Source organism: Pundamilia nyererei, unplaced genomic scaffold (assembly GCF_000239375.1).
Source record: "Pundamilia nyererei isolate P.nyererei 1_Seehausen unplaced genomic scaffold, PunNye1.0 scaffold00014, whole genome shotgun sequence".
Taxonomy (NCBI): domain Eukaryota; kingdom Metazoa; phylum Chordata; class Actinopteri; order Cichliformes; family Cichlidae; genus Pundamilia; species Pundamilia nyererei.
The window spans coordinates 2269906-2288455 of record NW_005187415.1 but is presented as its reverse complement, the minus strand read 5'-3'; the positions used below and the strand labels follow the sequence as shown (position 1 = coordinate 2288455).

At 41.2% G+C, this 18550-nt stretch overlaps 2 protein-coding genes across 2 annotated transcripts in view; both read left to right on the top strand.

Annotated features, from left to right (window-relative positions):
- The first annotated feature begins 928 nt into the window (after nucleotides 1–928).
- LOC102202738 (sodium- and chloride-dependent GABA transporter 2-like) lies at nucleotides 929–8902 on the top strand. The gene is made up of 15 exons (XM_005725138.1): nucleotides 929–996; nucleotides 1143–1331; nucleotides 2016–2150; nucleotides 2943–3083; nucleotides 3185–3272; nucleotides 3363–3495; nucleotides 3602–3736; nucleotides 4434–4537; nucleotides 5874–5998; nucleotides 6114–6226; nucleotides 6348–6485; nucleotides 7415–7517; nucleotides 7660–7760; nucleotides 7886–8056; nucleotides 8140–8902. Exons 1-15 carry the CDS (start codon nucleotides 990–992, stop codon nucleotides 8287–8289), a joined length of 1833 nt encoding a protein of 610 aa, XP_005725195.1. The 5' UTR covers nucleotides 929–989; the 3' UTR covers nucleotides 8290–8902.
- Nucleotides 8903–11248: 2346 nt separating this feature from the next.
- usp15 (ubiquitin specific peptidase 15) overlaps nucleotides 11249–18550 on the top strand; it is a 28661-nt gene continuing 21359 nt past the window's right edge. The window contains exons 1-6 of the mRNA XM_013908755.1: nucleotides 11249–11354; nucleotides 12052–12179; nucleotides 12476–12606; nucleotides 14667–14793; nucleotides 15699–15844; nucleotides 17709–17770. Of these exons, the coding sequence (XP_013764209.1) occupies nucleotides 11266–11354; nucleotides 12052–12179; nucleotides 12476–12606; nucleotides 14667–14793; nucleotides 15699–15844; nucleotides 17709–17770 (683 nt within the window). The 5' untranslated portion in view covers nucleotides 11249–11265. The remainder of the gene's footprint in view (nucleotides 11355–12051; nucleotides 12180–12475; nucleotides 12607–14666; nucleotides 14794–15698; nucleotides 15845–17708; nucleotides 17771–18550) is intronic.

The window sequence follows — 18550 nt, the reverse complement described above, 5'->3', positions numbered from 1 at the left end:
AATTGCAATGTTGTTGTTTTTTTTCTCTCCATGTGACGAAGCACACAAACGACAACCATCTCCTCTTCTAAACTTCTTGTTTGTGAAGGCGGGGGGGGCGTGACCTCAAGATGTGTCACTGAGTGGTTGATTGATTTCTTTTCAAACTGGTTTAAACCTCACATCAGCTATGTGACATTCATTTTCAAAGCAGGGCCTCGATTATCACGGTGAAAAATTAACTGGTCAAGCTTATACGTATCACTACCTGTACGCAGGTCTGTTGGGCGAGTAGAGGATTATGGCAAGGGTGAGGGTTGTGCTGATGTCCACTCCTGACTCAGACAGGTCAGATCCAGTGTGAACTGACCCCGTCTGCTTTTGGCAACCGTCTGAGTGAGGCACCTCTATCAGACAGAAAGAAAGGGCAACCACGGTGGGCTGCAGGATACTCAAAGAATTACATAACTTTTGTTTTGTTATGCAGCCACATCTTCCACCACCTGCTGTATGTTGTGTCTTCAGACTCATCCACTGAGAAGACTTTTTGACCAAAATGCTAAACATAGATGAAAGGAGAAACAATGGTCTATCTGCTATATAGCAAAACATGTATTTCTTTCAGACCTTAGCACCGTATTTGTGGAAAACCTTCCATCAACTAGTTTAACTTTTAGAATGCATCTGTTGATGTAAACAAACATGTATGTTTGTTTCTTTAGACCTATGTAGCCAAAGTGCATTGCAACAAGAACATGAGTTATGGCTGACAGGTCAAATGTCATCCCCCTGGACTATTACATTGCATCTTATTTTAACAGTACAGACATGGTGGATGTTGTACTTTGCTTGGAAGGGACCCCATGCAGGGAAAGAGTGGAGGCTGGCCTTGGTTTAGCATTACAAAACCCCACCTCTCTGTCCAGCCACGTTAAATAGTCAAACCTTGGCCCCAGTCAAACTGAAACCTACAGATTCAGCTTCAAGCTCGTCACAAGAGTGACACCACAATGAAAGGTAAGTGCACATATATTTGAACTTGGTGCGCTCTACAGCCAGAAAAAGTTGTGTGCAGACACATCGGCTTCCAATTCAGGCGATATGGGTGTCAGCCATCGAGTTTCCATGGCCTACTGCAATCCTCGTGTACATCTGTTGTACAGGAGACTCTGTCAACGCCGGCCTCGCCAATTATACCAGCCATGCCAGTGACTTGCCACCCTCTGAAGTGAAGATGGAGGAGAGGGGTCAGTGGAGCAATAAGCTGGAGTTCGTTCTGTCAGTCGCCGGCTCCATCATCGGCCTGGGCAACATGTGGCGGTTCCCTTATCTGTGCTACAAGAACGGGGGAGGTGAGTGGGAAGATGAGCTAAGTAGAGAAGATAAAGAGTGCTCCTCTGCAGTTTTCCATCAACTAATTCATGCATGTCACTAATTTGTACAAAAGGTATGTTAAGCAAACACCTGAAGATCTTAGTATTATTCTGAAATCGATCAGATTCTGAAATTGATCTCTGTTCACTAATGGACTTAATGAGAGACAAAACTTGTTATCGCGAGTTGCAGACTTCATTCAAAGGCAAAATTCATCCTTAAATTGATTTGATGATAGAAGTAAAAATGGGTGCATTCAAAGTTTCTGAAAATCTGTTTGGAAAAACAGCTCTTCCTTCATTGGCTGCATGTTATGCTTGTTTGACTGCTAAATTAGATACCCATTTCTCTCTCTCTCTCGCCCTCCATGGGGTGGCGGGGTCAGAGTTCGGGAATGAGCGGGGTCAGACAGCTGTTGTTGCTCCTCGCTCACAGCAGCTGTTTCTGCAGAGAGGCAGAAAACTTGAACAAGCCACATGCCCTCGGCCTCTCTGCGGGCTTTCATGGTTTTATGTGGTCTCCTTTCCTTTTTATTTTTTTGTACTTTATTCCAAATCAGATTCAATATTAAAGGTGCAGACAGTAGAAATACATTGCATTTGAACAGAGTATACCTTCAGTATAAACTCTAACCCTTAATCATTTGCTCTTTTTCAACTCAGGTGCATTCCTCATCCCTTACCTGATCTTCCTGTTTACTTGTGGTGTTCCCGTCTTCCTCCTGGAGGTAGCACTGGGCCAGTACACCAGTGAGGGAGGCATTACCTGCTGGAGAAAGATCAGTCCTTTGTTTGAAGGTAAGGAGGATTCAGGTGAATTTGGTTTTATCTGTATAGTGCCGTATCAGAATAGGAATCTCCTGAAGGCACGTGGTATTGTAAAGTAAAGAACTTCCAGTGTTAGCGAAAGGCAACCCCCACTGATGTACAAACCTTCTATAAGAAAGCACTTGGTGATTGTGGGGAAGAAGAACTTCCTTTCAGTAGAACCAGGTTCAGGGAGGAGCATAAGAAGAGAAAAGAGACGTACATTCTTAGATTTTGACACAGAAGTGAGTAATCTGGAAAAAATAGCTTCATAGGGACTGAAAATGAAAATTGTCAGCGAATCACAGGAAGTCCCCCAGCAGCCTGAGCCTACAATGGCATACCTAATAGATGTTTGAGGGTCACCTGATCCAGCCCTAAGTATAATATAAGCTTCATCAAAGAAAGTTTTAAGCCTAATCTTAAAAGTAGAGAGGGTGTCTGCTTCCTGAACCCCGAGACTCTGTCTCCCATTCTATTTTTAGAAACTCTACAAATCACAAGTAAGCCTTCAGTCCAAACCAGCATGCTTTACTGGGATAATATGGGACTATCAGGTCTTTATGATATGATGGTGTCTGATCTTTCATGACTTTGTACGTGAAAAAGAAGGATTATAAATTCAGTCTCAAATTTAAGCAGGCGATCTCTCTTCCTCATCTCCATTATTATTCTGTTTTGGAAGACCAACATCAGCTCTAAGCATACATATTTTTTCATATTCAGAATATACTAATTATAAAGGTGAATATTGTTACGTATATTTAAATATCATTTGTGCAGGTCTTGGCTATGGCACCCAAGTGATAGTGACTCTGCTGAACTTCTATTACATCATCGTTCTGGCTTGGGGGATTTTCTATCTGTCTTTCTCCTTCTCTTGGGACCTACCTTGGTCTTCCTGCAACAATACATGGAATACAGGTAACACAACAAAGCTTCGTGAATGTTTCCTCTTAGAATGTATTTTTCCCCTTCTTATAGTGCAATGGTAAATAATTTCTATGTGGTTTTTTCCCCTACAGAAAACTGTGTGGAGTTTCAGAGGAGAAACACCTCAACTGACCAAATGATCAACCCAAACACCACCTCTCCTGTCATTGAGTTCTGGGAGTGAGTTGTGGCACCCTCGATGAAAAGCAGATAGTGACTTAATGATTTAGATGGTTTGTCACTGGTGTGTTTTTTCCCCCGTTTCAATAGGAGAAGAGCACTAAGGATTTCACCAGGTATTGACCAAATGGGCTCGCTGAATGGGGACCTGGCCCTGTGTCTGTTCATCGCCTGGGTCATGTGCTACTTCTGCATCTGGAAGGGGGTGAAATCCACAGGAAAGGTGGGTGAGAGGGGGACTCAGAGGCAGCTCTGGGGTACGTGATGGATGTCATGTGGTGATTATTTTGGCATGTTTCCTGTTTGCACATATGCGTGTGTCGATATAGGTGGTCTACTTCACTGCGACCTTCCCCTACGTGATGCTGATTGTGTTGTTGATCAGAGGACTCACCCTTCCTGGCGCTGGAATCGGCATCCAGTTCTACCTTTACCCTGATTTGGGGCGACTGGCAGATCCACAGGTATGAAGATCATTTGCACAAAACTCACTTAGACCAGTCACAAAATTTTCAAAGAGTGACATGAACCAAGAGCAGGTACCCCATGGTTCTCGGTTGGGGGGGAACTTGTTTCTGCTGGGTCCATCTGCTCTCCATGAAAGAGACAGGGACCGCGGGGATTAAATGCAAGGTCAAGACACCACTGGGACTGTAAACACAAGATCTACCAGGACTGAGCTGAAGGCAGACACAAAATCAGGCTTTCCCCCCTTTTTATGGAACAAGACCTTTTAAAGTGGCTTTTTAAGTGACCAAAAGAATCTTTAACTAAAATGTATGGGAGAAGTAGGATTTCTACAAGAATCTAGCTTATTTTGGGGCAAATAAGCAAACTTTTTAATTGTGTTTTTTCAGATTTACAGACCAAGTCCAAAAATAACTCCCTAAATAAATGCCCAATGGTGTTTCAAAACAGTTGCACGGCAAGTGTTGGTTGTTGAAATAGTGCAATATCATCTCAGTTTGCTATTTATGGAAGCATGGTTAATAAATGTTCAGCTAGAGCAAATCCCAGTAACAGACATTTCACTTTTGCCCACCTGCTTTAGTCAGTGATGGCTGAATGTCTATGGAAAGATGTAGCACATCAATCCTCCTGGTCACACAGCACTGCATTTGAAATCTCTATATCTCTATATTCATATCTCTCCTGTGTTAGGTGTGGATGGATGCTGGCACTCAGATCTTCTTCTCCTATGCCATCTGTCTGGGGTCGCTGACTGCTCTGGGCAGTTACAATAAATATAATAATAACTGCTATAGGTATGTACGCAATGCAGTATCCATGTGCTTATTCAATTACACGCTTACATAGATTAAAGTCATTTCTCAAGATTATTTAAGCCAATAAGTTGCTCATTTATGACATTTGTTTGTTTTTAGATTTTTTTTAGTGCAAGTTGCCCAGTTTTAAATTAAAAGTTAAAATTACATACTTTTGTTGCACTCAAACCAACCAGCCAACCAAAGCATTTGAAAAACTGTGTGAGCCGTTTCACATGCAAACTAATTTCTTTCTACCATGTACATTTGCCAAACAAAACATTGTACAACTAGCAAACATTACCACTCCATTGAAGTTGGTGCACACTTCCGTCTGCAGTGAAAAAAGAAAGTTCCCATGTGAAACTGATAAATAACTTTCCATGTTATGTGGCATTTTTAAAATCACGTTTTATGTAGGTGGCTAGAAAACAGCCACATACACAACATGCCAAATAGCTCTTCCAAACTATATTTGACAATTTAAGGTTTGTACATGTATATGTTCAACATCTCCTCCCTCATTCACACATCATCCTTTTCCTCCTCTGCAGTCAGTGCTCTAACAAATAAAAACACGTATAAAATGTATATTTATTCTTGATATTTCCTCAATTACTTATTGTGAGCAGCTTAAACATGTGACCCTGATATCTCCAGACAGCTGTCAACGAGCCAGCTAAACAGCAAAAACAGCTAGTTGTAAGCTAACGTCATGCCAGCTAATGCTAGACTCCAGCGTCCTCAAAATCGCACTTTCCCTCTGATAAACACTTTGATTAAAGTTTCACATAGTATTTTTAAATTTTCTTTTCTATGTTATACAATGTTAGATTCACTTCAAAGAAGGTTTTATTCATGCTGGCTAACAGAGGCTAACAGCAACTCACAGCGGCAAAAACAGCAGCGCTTACTAACGGAAAAGTTCAAGATATTTCCAGCAACTCACCTCACTGTCACTGTCATCGGACAGAAGGGCGCATGGCTGGCTCAAATCATATCACATTCCTTGCACAAAGTTTTACAGCCTGCCACCAGAATAGATAAGGCAAGTATCATAGCAGACCTCATCAAAAGATTGATATAATAATAAAATAATAAAAATTTTGAGTGAATTTTCCCTTTAAATAGTCTGAAGTTTCTTTTTAAGATTATATTCAAAGTAATTCTTAATATTTAGAAGAAGAAGCAGCTGGGGGTCGCCAAGGTGGGTAGACTCAATTAAAATCACTAACTCAAGCATCATCATCATCATCATCACCTCTTACTTTATAATTGCCTTTCCGAATCTGATGCTTAACTCCGCAGTAAAAGGACACTTAACATATTGTTGCAGAGACTGCCTGGCGCTGTGCTTTCTGAACAGTGGCACCAGCTTCATGGCAGGCTTTGCGATTTTCTCCATCCTGGGTTTCATGGCTTATGAGCAAAATGTTCCCATTTCAGAAGTGGCAGAATCTGGTGAGGCCTGATATCAAGCAAAATAGCAGTAATCCCATAGTGACACTAATTTGTTTTGATACTTAGGTTGGTTTGTGGTTGTTCAATTTAAGTTGTTTGTTTTGTCTCTGCACAGGCCCTGGCCTGGCATTCATAGCTTACCCTCGTGCTGTGTCCATGATGCCCTTGTCTCCCTTGTGGGCGGCCCTCTTCTTCATCATGATTGTTTTTCTAGGGCTGGACAGTCAGGTACAAAGCTGTGCACCATTTTCAGATAACACGCTCCGCCACTTTGATGTTTTTTCTTTTTCATGATTGCTTTAGTGATGATCGCATTCCTATTAATGACTTTTCCCCTCTCCTACATCAGTTTGTGTGCGTGGAGAGCCTTGTGACGGCCATCGTCGACATGTACCCAGCCGTGTTCCGTCGAAAGTACCGCCGGGAGCTCTTCCTGTTAGGCGTGGTCCTGGTCTCCTTCCTCATGGGCCTCGTCATGCTTATGGAGGTAGGTGTCACATTCTGGGACTATAAACACACAGATTCACACAGCCAAAGATCAACAAGTACAGAAGTAAAATTGGCCTGTAGTGTGTAGTAAATGATTTCATACGAGTGTCTTTAAATTATTCTTTTTTTTTTTTTAAAGCTGTGGTATCATCCCTTGTTTCCTAACAGGAATGAATGCCTTTAGCAGCAGTTTGCTTGATCATGTGACGTTAAAGCTGTTGTCTCTCAACACATACGGTACTCTTAACAAATTGGGCAGTTGCTGGGGTGGAGGGATTGGGGCTGGTGGTGGGATGCTTTGTTCTGATTAAATAAACTCTTACTAGAATCCAACGTAGTTGACGTGGTTTCACCTCTGCACAGCTGGAAGCATGAATGCTCTGTAGAGGTGTCAACAAGTCCTCAGTTTGTAAGTACAAGCGCGTCAATGGTTTTGCGCGACCCTTCTCAGGTAAGTGACAAGCATTGTTATGCAATGCTCCCAATTTTAGGATGAGGGCTGAAATAGTCAACTTTTGGGCTTCAAGGTTTCAGGGTCTTTGTATAATAACAGCACCATACTATATAACAGTATTTTACTGTACAGTTTTCAAGCTACCATTCATTTTTAGATAAAGGAGACCTATTATGCTCATTTCCAGGTCTCTGTTTTTATTTTTGGATTTTATTAGAATAGTTTTGCAATAAGCCATCCTAACCTTAAACCCTTTAAACCAGCTTTCTTCTGATTGGCTGCCCCTTGTAAAAAGACAAAAACAAAGGGGTTCTGCAGGTGTGTGCAGCAAAAGCTATGTGTCTAAGATTACCATATTAGGGATATCTCCTTTCAGTGACATCATACGGAGCCAAGAGTAGAAAAAACTGTCTAAAACTGTAACTGTAAGCTATATTTGTATGATTATACCTCTTTGGTTTGTATCTGTTTAGGGGGGCATGTATGTCTTTCAGCTCTTTGATTACTATGCAGCCAGCGGCATGTGTCTTCTCTTCATGTCCATCTTTGAGACAGTTTGCATTGCGTGGGTTTACGGTAAGCAAACAGAACTGCATGTAAGATTACAGCACAAGCTTTGACGAGTAATTCTGAGTGTTCACCCAAGTTACTGGCAGAAACCCAGCTGGGAGTTTTACACTGTGTCACGATGAGATGTGTCTAAATCGTGTTTTTCCAGGCGCTGATCGCTTTTATGATAACATTGAGGATATGATTGGTTACCGGCCAGGACCGTATATCAAGTGCTGTTGGTTGTTCTTCTCCCCTGCCACGTGCATTGTGAGTCTCAGTAAAGTAGATAAACTTCCAAAAATGACAATAAATGTTCTATTAGTGAAAAAAAAAAGGAAATAAAGTAGGTTGATCCTCACTAGTTGCCGTACCCTGTTACCTTGTCTCTGCAGGGCACCTTTGCATTCTCCCTCATTAAATACACTCCTCTGAAGTACAACAATGAGTATGTGTACCCGTGGTGGGGATATGTGATCGGCTGGCTGCTTGCTCTCTCTTCCATGGTCTGCATTCCACTTTGGATGGTGTATAAGATCAGCACCACCCAGGGGACACTCAGAGAGGTACGCTAATCATCCTGTCAGAGGAAAACATTTGTGCCCAACTGACATGCTCCTGTTTTTAATCTTTGTTTGCTCGTTCACAGCGCATCCAGTTGCTCATCAGACCATCTGACGACTTACCTAAAACCAAGAGGGAGCAGGAGAGGTTACTGGCTATCTTTGCTCCAGAGGTAGACACCACCAAGACTACAAATGGCTACTTCCCCGTCTCTGAGGCGGACTCCAACTTGTGAGGCTTCAGTGGTCTGTGGGATCCACTTACTTTAATACATAACATACACGGTGGACTCAGGCGAAAGTAGTGGGTTGACGATTTTTGAGTGATAAATTGAGGCAGAAGAAATTAAAAAAGTATCCTGACATTTGAATTAAGAATTTTCAGAGTGGAAAGGAGCGTTTTTCAGGGACAAAAGTAATTTAGACAAACTTGTTCTTGAGTCTGTGAATCCATCGGTAAAGTTTATAAGTAACCCAAGAAAAGCAAAGTCACGGGAGGAACAGGTGAATCATTGGATGTTCACACCTAACACTTAGAGAGCAACTTCTTAATGCTCCTTTATGTATCTGACAACACTGCATGGCTGTTTTGTCATATTTGTATCATATTGTTATGTTGTGATAAATAACTGCAGAGGTTTTCCTTTTGTATTTAGGGAAAATTAGATTATGCTTAACAGTAGACATAATAGGATGCAGAATAAATACATGGAAATGCAGAATACTGATATGGACTAATATGGCATATAAACTGTAGTTTCATTTTTTGTACTGTAACGCATAATGACTGTACAAAGAAACGTTACTGTTGTAAGTACGGATTAAAAAATCTATGTATGTTGTCCTGAACCATTTTGCCTTTGCTCTCCAAAGGGGGAACTTCCTAAGTCTGAAAAAATAATCCAAATTCGGGGACTTGGATGTTAAGCATGGCAGCTTTAAAGGGAAGGGGGGGTCGCATAGAGCCTTTTTCACAGCAGCCATTGTTCTTTTCTGCTTAGGCACAGACCTTTAACTAATGTGATCAGTAACGCCTGTGTTTACCTGCTATTTAAATGGAAACTCTGGTGGATTAAACACACTATTATGTTACTCAGGCTTACACCTATGGTACCTCATTCCTTGTGTACACTGGCTTGTAATACAACTGGATTTAAAACAGGTTGGTGCTTGTAGGTGGACACTTGTGACAATTGCACTAAAGGAGAGCAAACTCCTACTTCAAAGCTCACTTAAATGCTTGCTTGGTTCATTTCTCTAAAGCATGTTGTTCAAGTTGGAACCTGCAGCAAAACACCACTTTGTCAGGTTTGAACCACAGACTGTATGTAAACGTAGGATGTAGTTACAGCTGAAAAAGTGAAGCCACTGTAAAAGTGCCTTACAGCTACACTGGTTTTCATAGCTAGCAAGAGGAAGCACTGCTGAATACAACACGTAGTTCATTTTGAAAATTACGCTATTTTCAATTATGCTATATAATAAGTTTTCAGTGTCTGTTGTCTGGTTTAACAAAACTTGATGGTTATGAGTTGAGTAACATCAAAGGTACATTCCAATCCAAACACTTGTGTACAATCTTTATATTAGAAAATGAATAAATACAAATGAATACATTTGGCTGATACAAAGGGACATGTCACATGTGCATGTTGGGTTTTGAGAGTCTTCAACTTTAACTTTTTACAAATCCACAAATGCATGCAGCTTTCAAGTGCTGGAGCATCTGGGCTTCCTGTGTCTTTTGAACATGCCCCCGCTGCTACAAATGTAACTTTAAAAAAGGAGAAAAAGTCCATAACTATCAAAAGTCTCCAATTTTATGAAAATGGAGAACAAATCACTAACAAATCACATCAGGATTTTACTGATATGTTTTGGGTTTTTTCATACAGTCATGTTCTGTAAAGTGATAAAGTATAACATCTGTGGACTTTGCAAGAGCTTAGCTTGTATAAAGTATTTTATTAAAGGTACCTGTATAGTTTCAGTTACTTTCCAGAGTTGGATTACTGTTTACAGTTAGTTTAAAATATATATATATATTGTTATTGGTTTATTAATATTGACTGGTCTCTGTCTTAGTTTTTATTATTATTATATGAGCATTATTTGGCAAAAGTAAAATTTCAGAAGTTCATAATCTTCTATTACAGTGGAAGTATTTGACTTGCAGTCGTGTAGAAATCCCAGTCTCAGTGAACATGAGCACCACTGTGTCACAATGTTGAGTGTGTTATCAAGGTACCCGAGTAGCTATTGCAGGAGTAGGTTTGTAGATTGAACGATAGCTCCAGAGATATTTTATTTTATAGTCCTTTGCAGGAAATTATTGCTATGGCAGTTTAGCACAGACATAACATGGCACAGCCCAGCAAAACCATATCAATTCATAATAAAATGAAAAATATATAAACAAATAAAATGGCTATGTGCAAATATGCAAACATGTGGATACAATAATATTATTTTTATTATTGTACATTGAACAGTCTTATAGCCGCTAGTATAAAGGACCCCCTGAGGTACTGAGACTTCCACTTTGGCTCAGTCAGTCTTTTGCTGAAGGTGAAACTGTTCATAGCAGCCAGTGATGATTACTCATTTCTTCAATCTTCAAGTGATTTAAAGAATATGAGCTTTCAATATTCATTCAGATTTTTCTTTTGTCATTTGTCAGCTTTCCTAATGTACATTTTAAAGATATTCAACTACTTTCCAGCTTTGAAAACTCAAATCACTGAGCTTTCAGCATTCAGACCACATTTTCTTCAGGAACTTCATTCACTTGTTAATTGTTTTCCTTTTCCGGGTGTATGATATGTTATAGTGTGAGGTAACTGGCAGTTTATAAAACTCTGCTTTCACAGTACTTTTCCCAAAATTGCAATATTATAAATGGTTCAACTTTCAGATTCTTTATATTGGCCTCTTTGGTGATTTTCTCTTCTACAGTGTTCACGGAGTGTTAAAAAGTGTCACTTGCATTGTTTCCCCTCATCTTTATTTTGAAAGGCACAGTTTCTTTCTCAGCTGTAAGCCCGTGCATCCACAATGATGGAGCACTTTTGAAACATTTTCTAGAATAATTTTGCCACTGGGTGTCACGCTGCCACTGTGATGATTGGCTGCAGCAGCGGCGTCGCTCTCTACGTGCCTCTATGACGCGCCGCTTTTTTTCCCACCATGCACCGGGGAATGTCTAAGGAAAGATGGCGGAAGGAGGAGCGGCTGATCTGGATACCCAAAGAGGAGAGGTCGCGACACTGTTGAAAACACAACTAAGAAAGGGAGACACTTGGTAAGAATTGACTGTGATCTTTTCAAGGGCACTGCGTGGCTCTGGGCTGGGTCTGCTGAGCCTGTCAACCCCACGGAGGATGTGAAAGCAAAACGGCCGGGCCGTGTTGACAGTGAGCGCCGAGCTAGCTAACGGCTGCCTGTCAGCTTCATGTGTCAGCTTGGCAGGCTAGCGCTGGTTGAGCTCTCGCTAAGACTTAAAACAGTTAAACTAAATTTATATGCTGTATTTTGGTGTTTATACCCTTCACTTCCAAAAAACTGTGTCACATATTTTCTGTGGATGTGTAAGGTAGGCTACATGCCGTTTGAGTGATACAGATAGTTATCAGGCTATCAGCTAATTGGTTAGCTTGCCGATGATCCAAGCGGTTTGCCTGTCAGTGGGTTCATCCCCCGACTTCAGCAGGGCGGAGTCGGAAAAAAAACACCTGTCAAAATCACAGAGCCAGCTGGCTAGGCTTGTAGCAATCTGAACTCAAGACGGCGGCTAAAAGCTACTGTTACAACTGTCAGTCTGTGTAATGTATGCCTCCCAAAACCAGATTTGTTTCGGGTACTCACTACAAGGTAGCCCCAAGGTAACCTGGTTTATAGCCCAATAGTTTAATACACCCCACCATCCCTTTTATATAACTCTTGACTTTCACATCTTGCTTTTAGTAGAGATGTTGTAATCTTGATTGCTTTCTCTGCAGGTACCTAGTGGACAGTCACTGGTTCAAACAGTGGAAGAAATATGTGGGATTTGACAGCTGGGACAAATACCAGATGGGAGACCAGAATGTCTACCCAGGACCGGTTGATAACTCTGGTCTTCTCAAAGGTAAGTCAAGTAATAGTCCATCTCTTTATATATCTATTTTATCCCTTCTAAAAGTATATGATAAATGTATGGGAAAGCAGTTTTTGGTAGGTTAGCTTCGTGGGCAAGTGACATACACGCACACAAAAACATTGTCTACTAACCAGAGAGTAGCCTTTCTTTGGAGGGGGGACATAGAAAACTCTCCAGCTCACCTTGCTCTTTGTGTGTTATCAATAGTGTAAGTGTTGACCCACAGAATGTGCTTTTTACCCTCTCTTGTTTAACTGCACGTGTATGACCCTCCCTCCCTCTAGATGGGGATGTGCTCGCCATCAAGGAACACCTCATTGATGAGCTTGACTACATTCTGGTCCCAACAGAAGGCTGGAATAAACTCGTCAGCTGGTATGGACTCACAGAGGGTCAGGAGCCAATCGCTCGCAAGGTAAGGGTTCAGTTATTAGCATAAGATTATGAATGGATTTTTAAACATTTGTTCTGCTGCCAGCTCAGATTGTTTTCTCATATACAGAATCAGAAGGTTTAATGTGCAGTGTGACTTGTGTTGGGGTAAAAGGGAGAACATTGTGCTAATAAGGCTGTTTGGGAAAATCAGACATGCAGCACTTTTGGAAAAGGAACTTTGAACTTGTGTCACTGTTGCTGAACAGTGAATAGTAAAAGACTATGATGACAGATATTTAACAAAAAGAACTGCAAAGAATAGTTAACCATTACATTCATTTTTGATGTAATTTGGTTGGTCAGGTAGATTTACACAGATTTACTCTGTGTACTCTACACAGAATCTCAGAACTAATAGTGAAAAACTGGGTGTTTACTTATCACAAAGAAAAAAACCCAGTTGCCTTTCATTCATTTCTTTTATGAATGAAACGCAGTATGTGTGCTTATTTTTTCCATATTAGCATAAGAGTATGTAAGGTTTGCTGGAGTAAAAAAATGAAGAATGCTTATATGTTTGTGATTACAGTTGAATACTTGTGTGTGATGGCACTTTTGCTATCAAAGCAACTCTTCAAATCTCGCTAGTCATGGCATCATGGCTGCTGGAAGCACTTCCTCTTCCCTCTCCATATCTATCAGTCTGTCTTTTGTCCCCCCCCCCCCCCCTCTACATTGACCCTCCTCTTTTGCCATGTATGTCATGTGGCGTATCGGGTAGCTGCAAGGTTTCTATTTTCAGGCAACGTTCTGGATGACTGAAAAGCTACATGGAGCGATCTGCGAGACACAACATGAAGGAGGTTTTCTTCTTCTTTTTACCCTGTTGTTTCTAGATTGTCAACTTGAGGGTGCGGGTATGTGGGGGGGGGACTGTAGGACTGTAGTCATTGGTGTGACACTGTGGCTCCTTCCGCTTTCCACTTGTGGTTTGATTGCCAACAATGGTGGAGAGCTCCTGCGTCCTTGTTTTCCAAGCGGAGGAATGCCAGCTGAGGTCACACTAAGAGAAGCAGCGCGTAAGCTTTTCAAAGGAGTGCGAGGAGAGGCGAACCAGTATAGGAGAAGCGGCGTGGGTGGCCTAAATGGTTTTGGCTCGGCTTTGATTTGAGAAAATGTGTCAGAGCTTGGTGGTGAGTTGGACGTTGACTGAGCTCACAGATGGGTTGTGCGCTGAGGTGTACTAGCCCACCGAGAGCCTTGAGTAGGGGAGGGTTGTGGTGCTGAGAGAGTCTAAGCTGTGTGTGAAGGACTTTTGCAGTTTAGGAGCGTGAGTGTCTGAGTGCTGGAGGGGCTCAGGGGTGAAATAAATAGGCTGGGACCCCTCAGCTGTTTCCACGAGGTGCTGCTAATTTAGGCACTTCACTCTGACTGTGAAGTATCAGGACTCCAGATGAGTAGAGACCAGCGCAGCAGAACTTGGTGTGCTTTGTTATCCATTTTGTTAAGCATTTTCTAGCACGTTAAACTTAGGAGTTTGCTTACAGTCTAGCAGGAATTTGATAAACATGAGTTAAGGGTTGCATCATGATTATTTTTGCCAGCTTGGTGTCACGGTTTCTTTTTGGGTGCCTAAACTTCTGTCAAAGGTAAGCTCAGGCATGATAACAATTGGACAAACATCATACAGTCAAAGGCTTCGGCTGGCATGACTCAGCCAAACTTGCATCTATGTTGGAATCTTAAACATTTAGTTTTTCATGTTTTACTTCTGTCTGTTCAGCCTGACTTGTTACTGTTGTCTGTGGTGTAATGTAGTGCTACATTCCTGTTGGCTGATTAGTGGACGGTCAGATTGTGAGATTTTTACACAGTTAAATTTTATGTTCCGTTGTAAGTGCAAACGTTAGACTTCTCTAAGGCAATCATTTCTGAGTTATCTACACGGTTCTTTTACATTGATCTTTTTGTGTGGGACAGCCCAAAACCATACAGGGTTACTCATGAATTAGGCCCGTGTCCCTCATTCTTTGCGTAGTAATTTAACATTAGATAATCATGGTTTAAAGCAGTAAATTGATAATCATCCTCTTTTTGCAGGTGGTTGAACAGGGTATGTTTGTGAAGCACTGCAAGGTAGAAGTGTACCTGACCGAGCTGAAGCTCTGTGAAGACAGCAATATGGACAATGTGATCACCAAACGCTTCAGTAAAGCTGACACAATAGGTAGGCACTGCCTAAGCAGTAGTAAGCACTGGTTTCCGCAGAGTTCCAGAGTTCCTTGGATCTCAGTTCACATTTCACACTAATTATATATAAATACATTTACTGTTTGTGGTATTTGTGTTTAAATTAATTGTTTTTCCAACTATTGTTGCCACATGATGATTTATTTCCCCTTTTTGCTGCAGCGGAAACAAAGAAATCTTGTACATAAAACTAAGTGTTTTTTTGTTTTGTTTTTGTTTTGTTGTTTGTTTTTTGTAAGTATTATGCAGTTGTGACACAACAGATACACGCTAGTAAATGCCATATTGTTTGCCAGTGTATGGATACTAGCTATTGTATCCTTGCATTGAAACATGAAGTAAAAACCGTTGTTTTGTTTCTGTTGTTGTTTATAATTCAGCAGGCTGTGCTAAAGAAAATAAAATGGAAATGGAATAAATTTTACGTGTTTTCAAAATTATTTACTCAAGCGTGATTGACATTTTTGTTTATTGAGTTAGATAACAGTAAAGTGCGAAGATTAGAAATACAGACTTGTGTTTATGTGCATGGTCACCCCACTAATTCTCATTCTGAGCCAGGAAAACATTCTTGGAAGCACAAATGATATACAACATAGATCTAAATATACCCTTGGGATTTCAGATATTAGAATCACCTCCTGCGTGCATTCAAACACATGAACTTAACACTCTGCTCATGTTGTTTTTGAAAAACTGTGTCCAAGTAAATATTTACTTTATTCTATTGATGTAGATGATGGAGTTGTTTTTTTTGTTTTTTTTGTATGGTTGTTTTATTTCACATTTTGTTTGTGCACATGAGTGTCATGCCTTTTTTTTTATTTTTTATTTTTTAAACCGCACAGTGTTAACTGCATCTTTTTGCTAATGTGTTTGTAGATATGATTGAGAAGGAAATGAGGAAGCTGTTCAGCATCCCAGATGAGAAGGAGACCAGGCTGTGGAACAGGTACATGAGCAACACCTTTGAGCCTCTCAACAAACCTGACAGCACCATCCAAGATGCCGGCCTCTACCAAGGACAGGTTTGAACTTTTCCACTCTTCTCTCAAATTCTCACTATGTGAGAAGAATTTGGATCTGGAGGGTTCCTTTTTTTTCAAGAGAGGCAAGATATTTCAGAAAATTGTCAGATGTGTAAGAATATGGCTTGCTCTATAGACCGTCATTCCTGAGCTCAGGAAAAGATGTTTTAGTTCTAGTTTCCGTTGGATATGGTTTCCCTCGTATTGTTTGGCAGATACGAGTACTTTTTCAGGTCATATCAGAAAACTTGTCTTTTCTTGATCTACTTGGAATCTGCATCCAAGAGGTTATTTTTGTTGATCCATCCATTCTTTTTGTCTCTGCTCCTCCTATCTAAAATTAAAATAAACAGCTATTGCAGATAATGGAAAACCACAAGATTGTGTTGTTTAGCCTTTTTCTAGCTGTTGCAAGAAAAAGGCCTGTAGTTAGAACACTTGAACTCCTGAAATTAAGATTCAACTTTAAAGACCTTATAGTAAAGCTAGTTTGAGGCCGGCTCATGAACTAGAATTTTCGCGCATAGAACCTGACATCAAACTGACTGCGGACTTTACATATTTATTAATTTAAACATGTGGCTGCAGTGACTCAGCAGGCTCCACATCACTGGGTTGTCCCACTTACCTGCTGCTGCTACAATCACGTTAACCCAGTAATGGTATTCAGTGTTTCCCACTGATAGGCAGGACTTGGAGAGGCTGGACAGGTAGAATAAGAGTATGCTTGGAGACTCAAGTATTTCACAGTTTTTATATAAGAGTGATGTTATCTGCAGTCATGTCACCAGTTATTTTGAAAGCTCTGTCTACCAAGTCAATTCCTTCAAGTCTTTTCTACCATGTCCCTTCAGTGTGGTGGACCATTCTGCCCACTCTGAAGAATCTAGTGTGCTGGGTGGCCAGATGCCCTCCAGTCCCCTTGTCCTGGATTGAATCTGGTAACAGCAGTCACTGTTCTGCTGTTTTTGAAAGCCTCTTTAATTAAAACCTGCACCAAGTGAAGAACTGCTTTATTTGTTGCTACAGTAAACTCATCAATGCTGCAGAACAAAACAAGGACCTCCGTTGACAACTTGGGTCATGACGCCAGAGTTGGAAGTCCGTCTGTGGGACAAACCTGGTGACATTTCTCTACATATTTAGAGGCACCTTGTCTACAATATCTTTTACTTTTTTCTAAAGGATGGGTGTGCCTTCTTCTGCATAGTCATGACCTTACACACCAGTACTCCACCCTGCTGCCACAAATGGATTATAAAGCTGTCACATATAAAATATAATAGCTACTTTCAGCCAATGCTTTGTCACAAGGATTCACCACAGGGGTAGCTCCACGTATTCCATTGGGGAGAATTTTATGGTAAATGGTAAATGGCCTGCATTTGTATAGTGCTTTTCTAGTCCCTAAGGACCCCAAAGCGCTTCACACTACATTCAGTCATATACACATTCGCACACTGGTGATGGCAGCTACATTGTAGCCACAGCTGCCCTGGGGCGCACTGACAGAGGCGAGGCTGCCGGACACTGGCGCCACCGGGCCCTCTGACCACCACCAGTAGGCAAACATGGGATATCTTGCCCAAGGATATTTGGCATGCAGCCAGGAGGCAGCCTGGGATCGAACCACTGACCTTCTGGTTAATGGCTGACCTGCTCTGCCACCTGAGCTACAGCCACTCCGAATGACGCTAAAGGGATTTGTGTGAGATCAAATCGGGGATCTTTGACTTGTTGGGAAGATAAATTCAGATAAAGCAAACCAATAACACTTGGACACAGAGTAGAATTTCAAATGTCTGGTGTGTTTAAAGTAGTGGAAGCAGATGGATCCCTCTTTTCTTTCTGCCTTCTCCCGCAGGTTCTCGTAATAGAGCAGAAGAGCGAGGATGGCACATGGCCCCGAGGCTCCACGGCACCCAAGTGAGTGAATGACACACTGCCTGGCTTACATTTCTTTCGCTCTAATGAGTTGTACCACAGTAGTGGAATCAGATTCCTACTTTGTACTCTAACAATACTGTCACTTTACTAAAAGCTACACGTAAGCAAAGTATTATTGAATGGCAGATAACTTGTATGTAGTCAGTTTGAAGAAAAACAGTAATGTGATGTGACACCACATCAGATTTCCTGCTGTGGGGATCTCTCCCATCAATCTTGCCATTATCTTCCTCTCTGGAAAACCTGCAGAATTAAAAGTGTATTGGTTTTAAAGTTTCCCTGCCACATCACTGCAGCGCTGCATCATCGTCAAAGATTTCCGCCCCTTGTGACTTTGCCTGAGTTTCCTTCTTTTTTTGCTCGACCTTTTGTTGCTGACATATAGGGATGGGTATCGTTTAGGTTTTATCCAATACCGGTGCCAAATCGGTACTTTTGAAACGGTGCCGCTGCTCAAACGGTGCTCAAACCGGTGCTTAAAGAATGGAGAACACAAAATTGGTCCAAAAACCTCTCATGTTCAGCTGGTTTTTGTAAAAAGATAAAAATGTTAGCCTTTTCTGCAGCTATGGGGCATATATGGTATCACTCTTGGCTGGAAGCAGTGCTTAAACAATGGAAAAACCACAAACTTTATCCAAAAACCTCTCATGTTTAGCCGTTTCCCTCTTTTTCTTTGGTCATTTTAGCCTTTTTGGCCAGGGTGAAGGGAGTATCTGCCATCAAACAAGAAGACAGCCGCATGTAGCTATGATGATG

Bases quoted from the DNA above. Each gene is read 5' to 3' on its own strand.
- LOC102202738 (XM_005725138.1), top strand. The intron at 3,737-4,433 runs GTATGAAGATCA...CTCCTGTGTTAG, and splicing joins GGCGACTGGCAGATCCACAG to GTGTGGATGGATGCTGGCAC. The intron at 8,057-8,139 runs GTACGCTAATCA...GCTCGTTCACAG, and splicing joins CCCAGGGGACACTCAGAGAG to CGCATCCAGTTGCTCATCAG.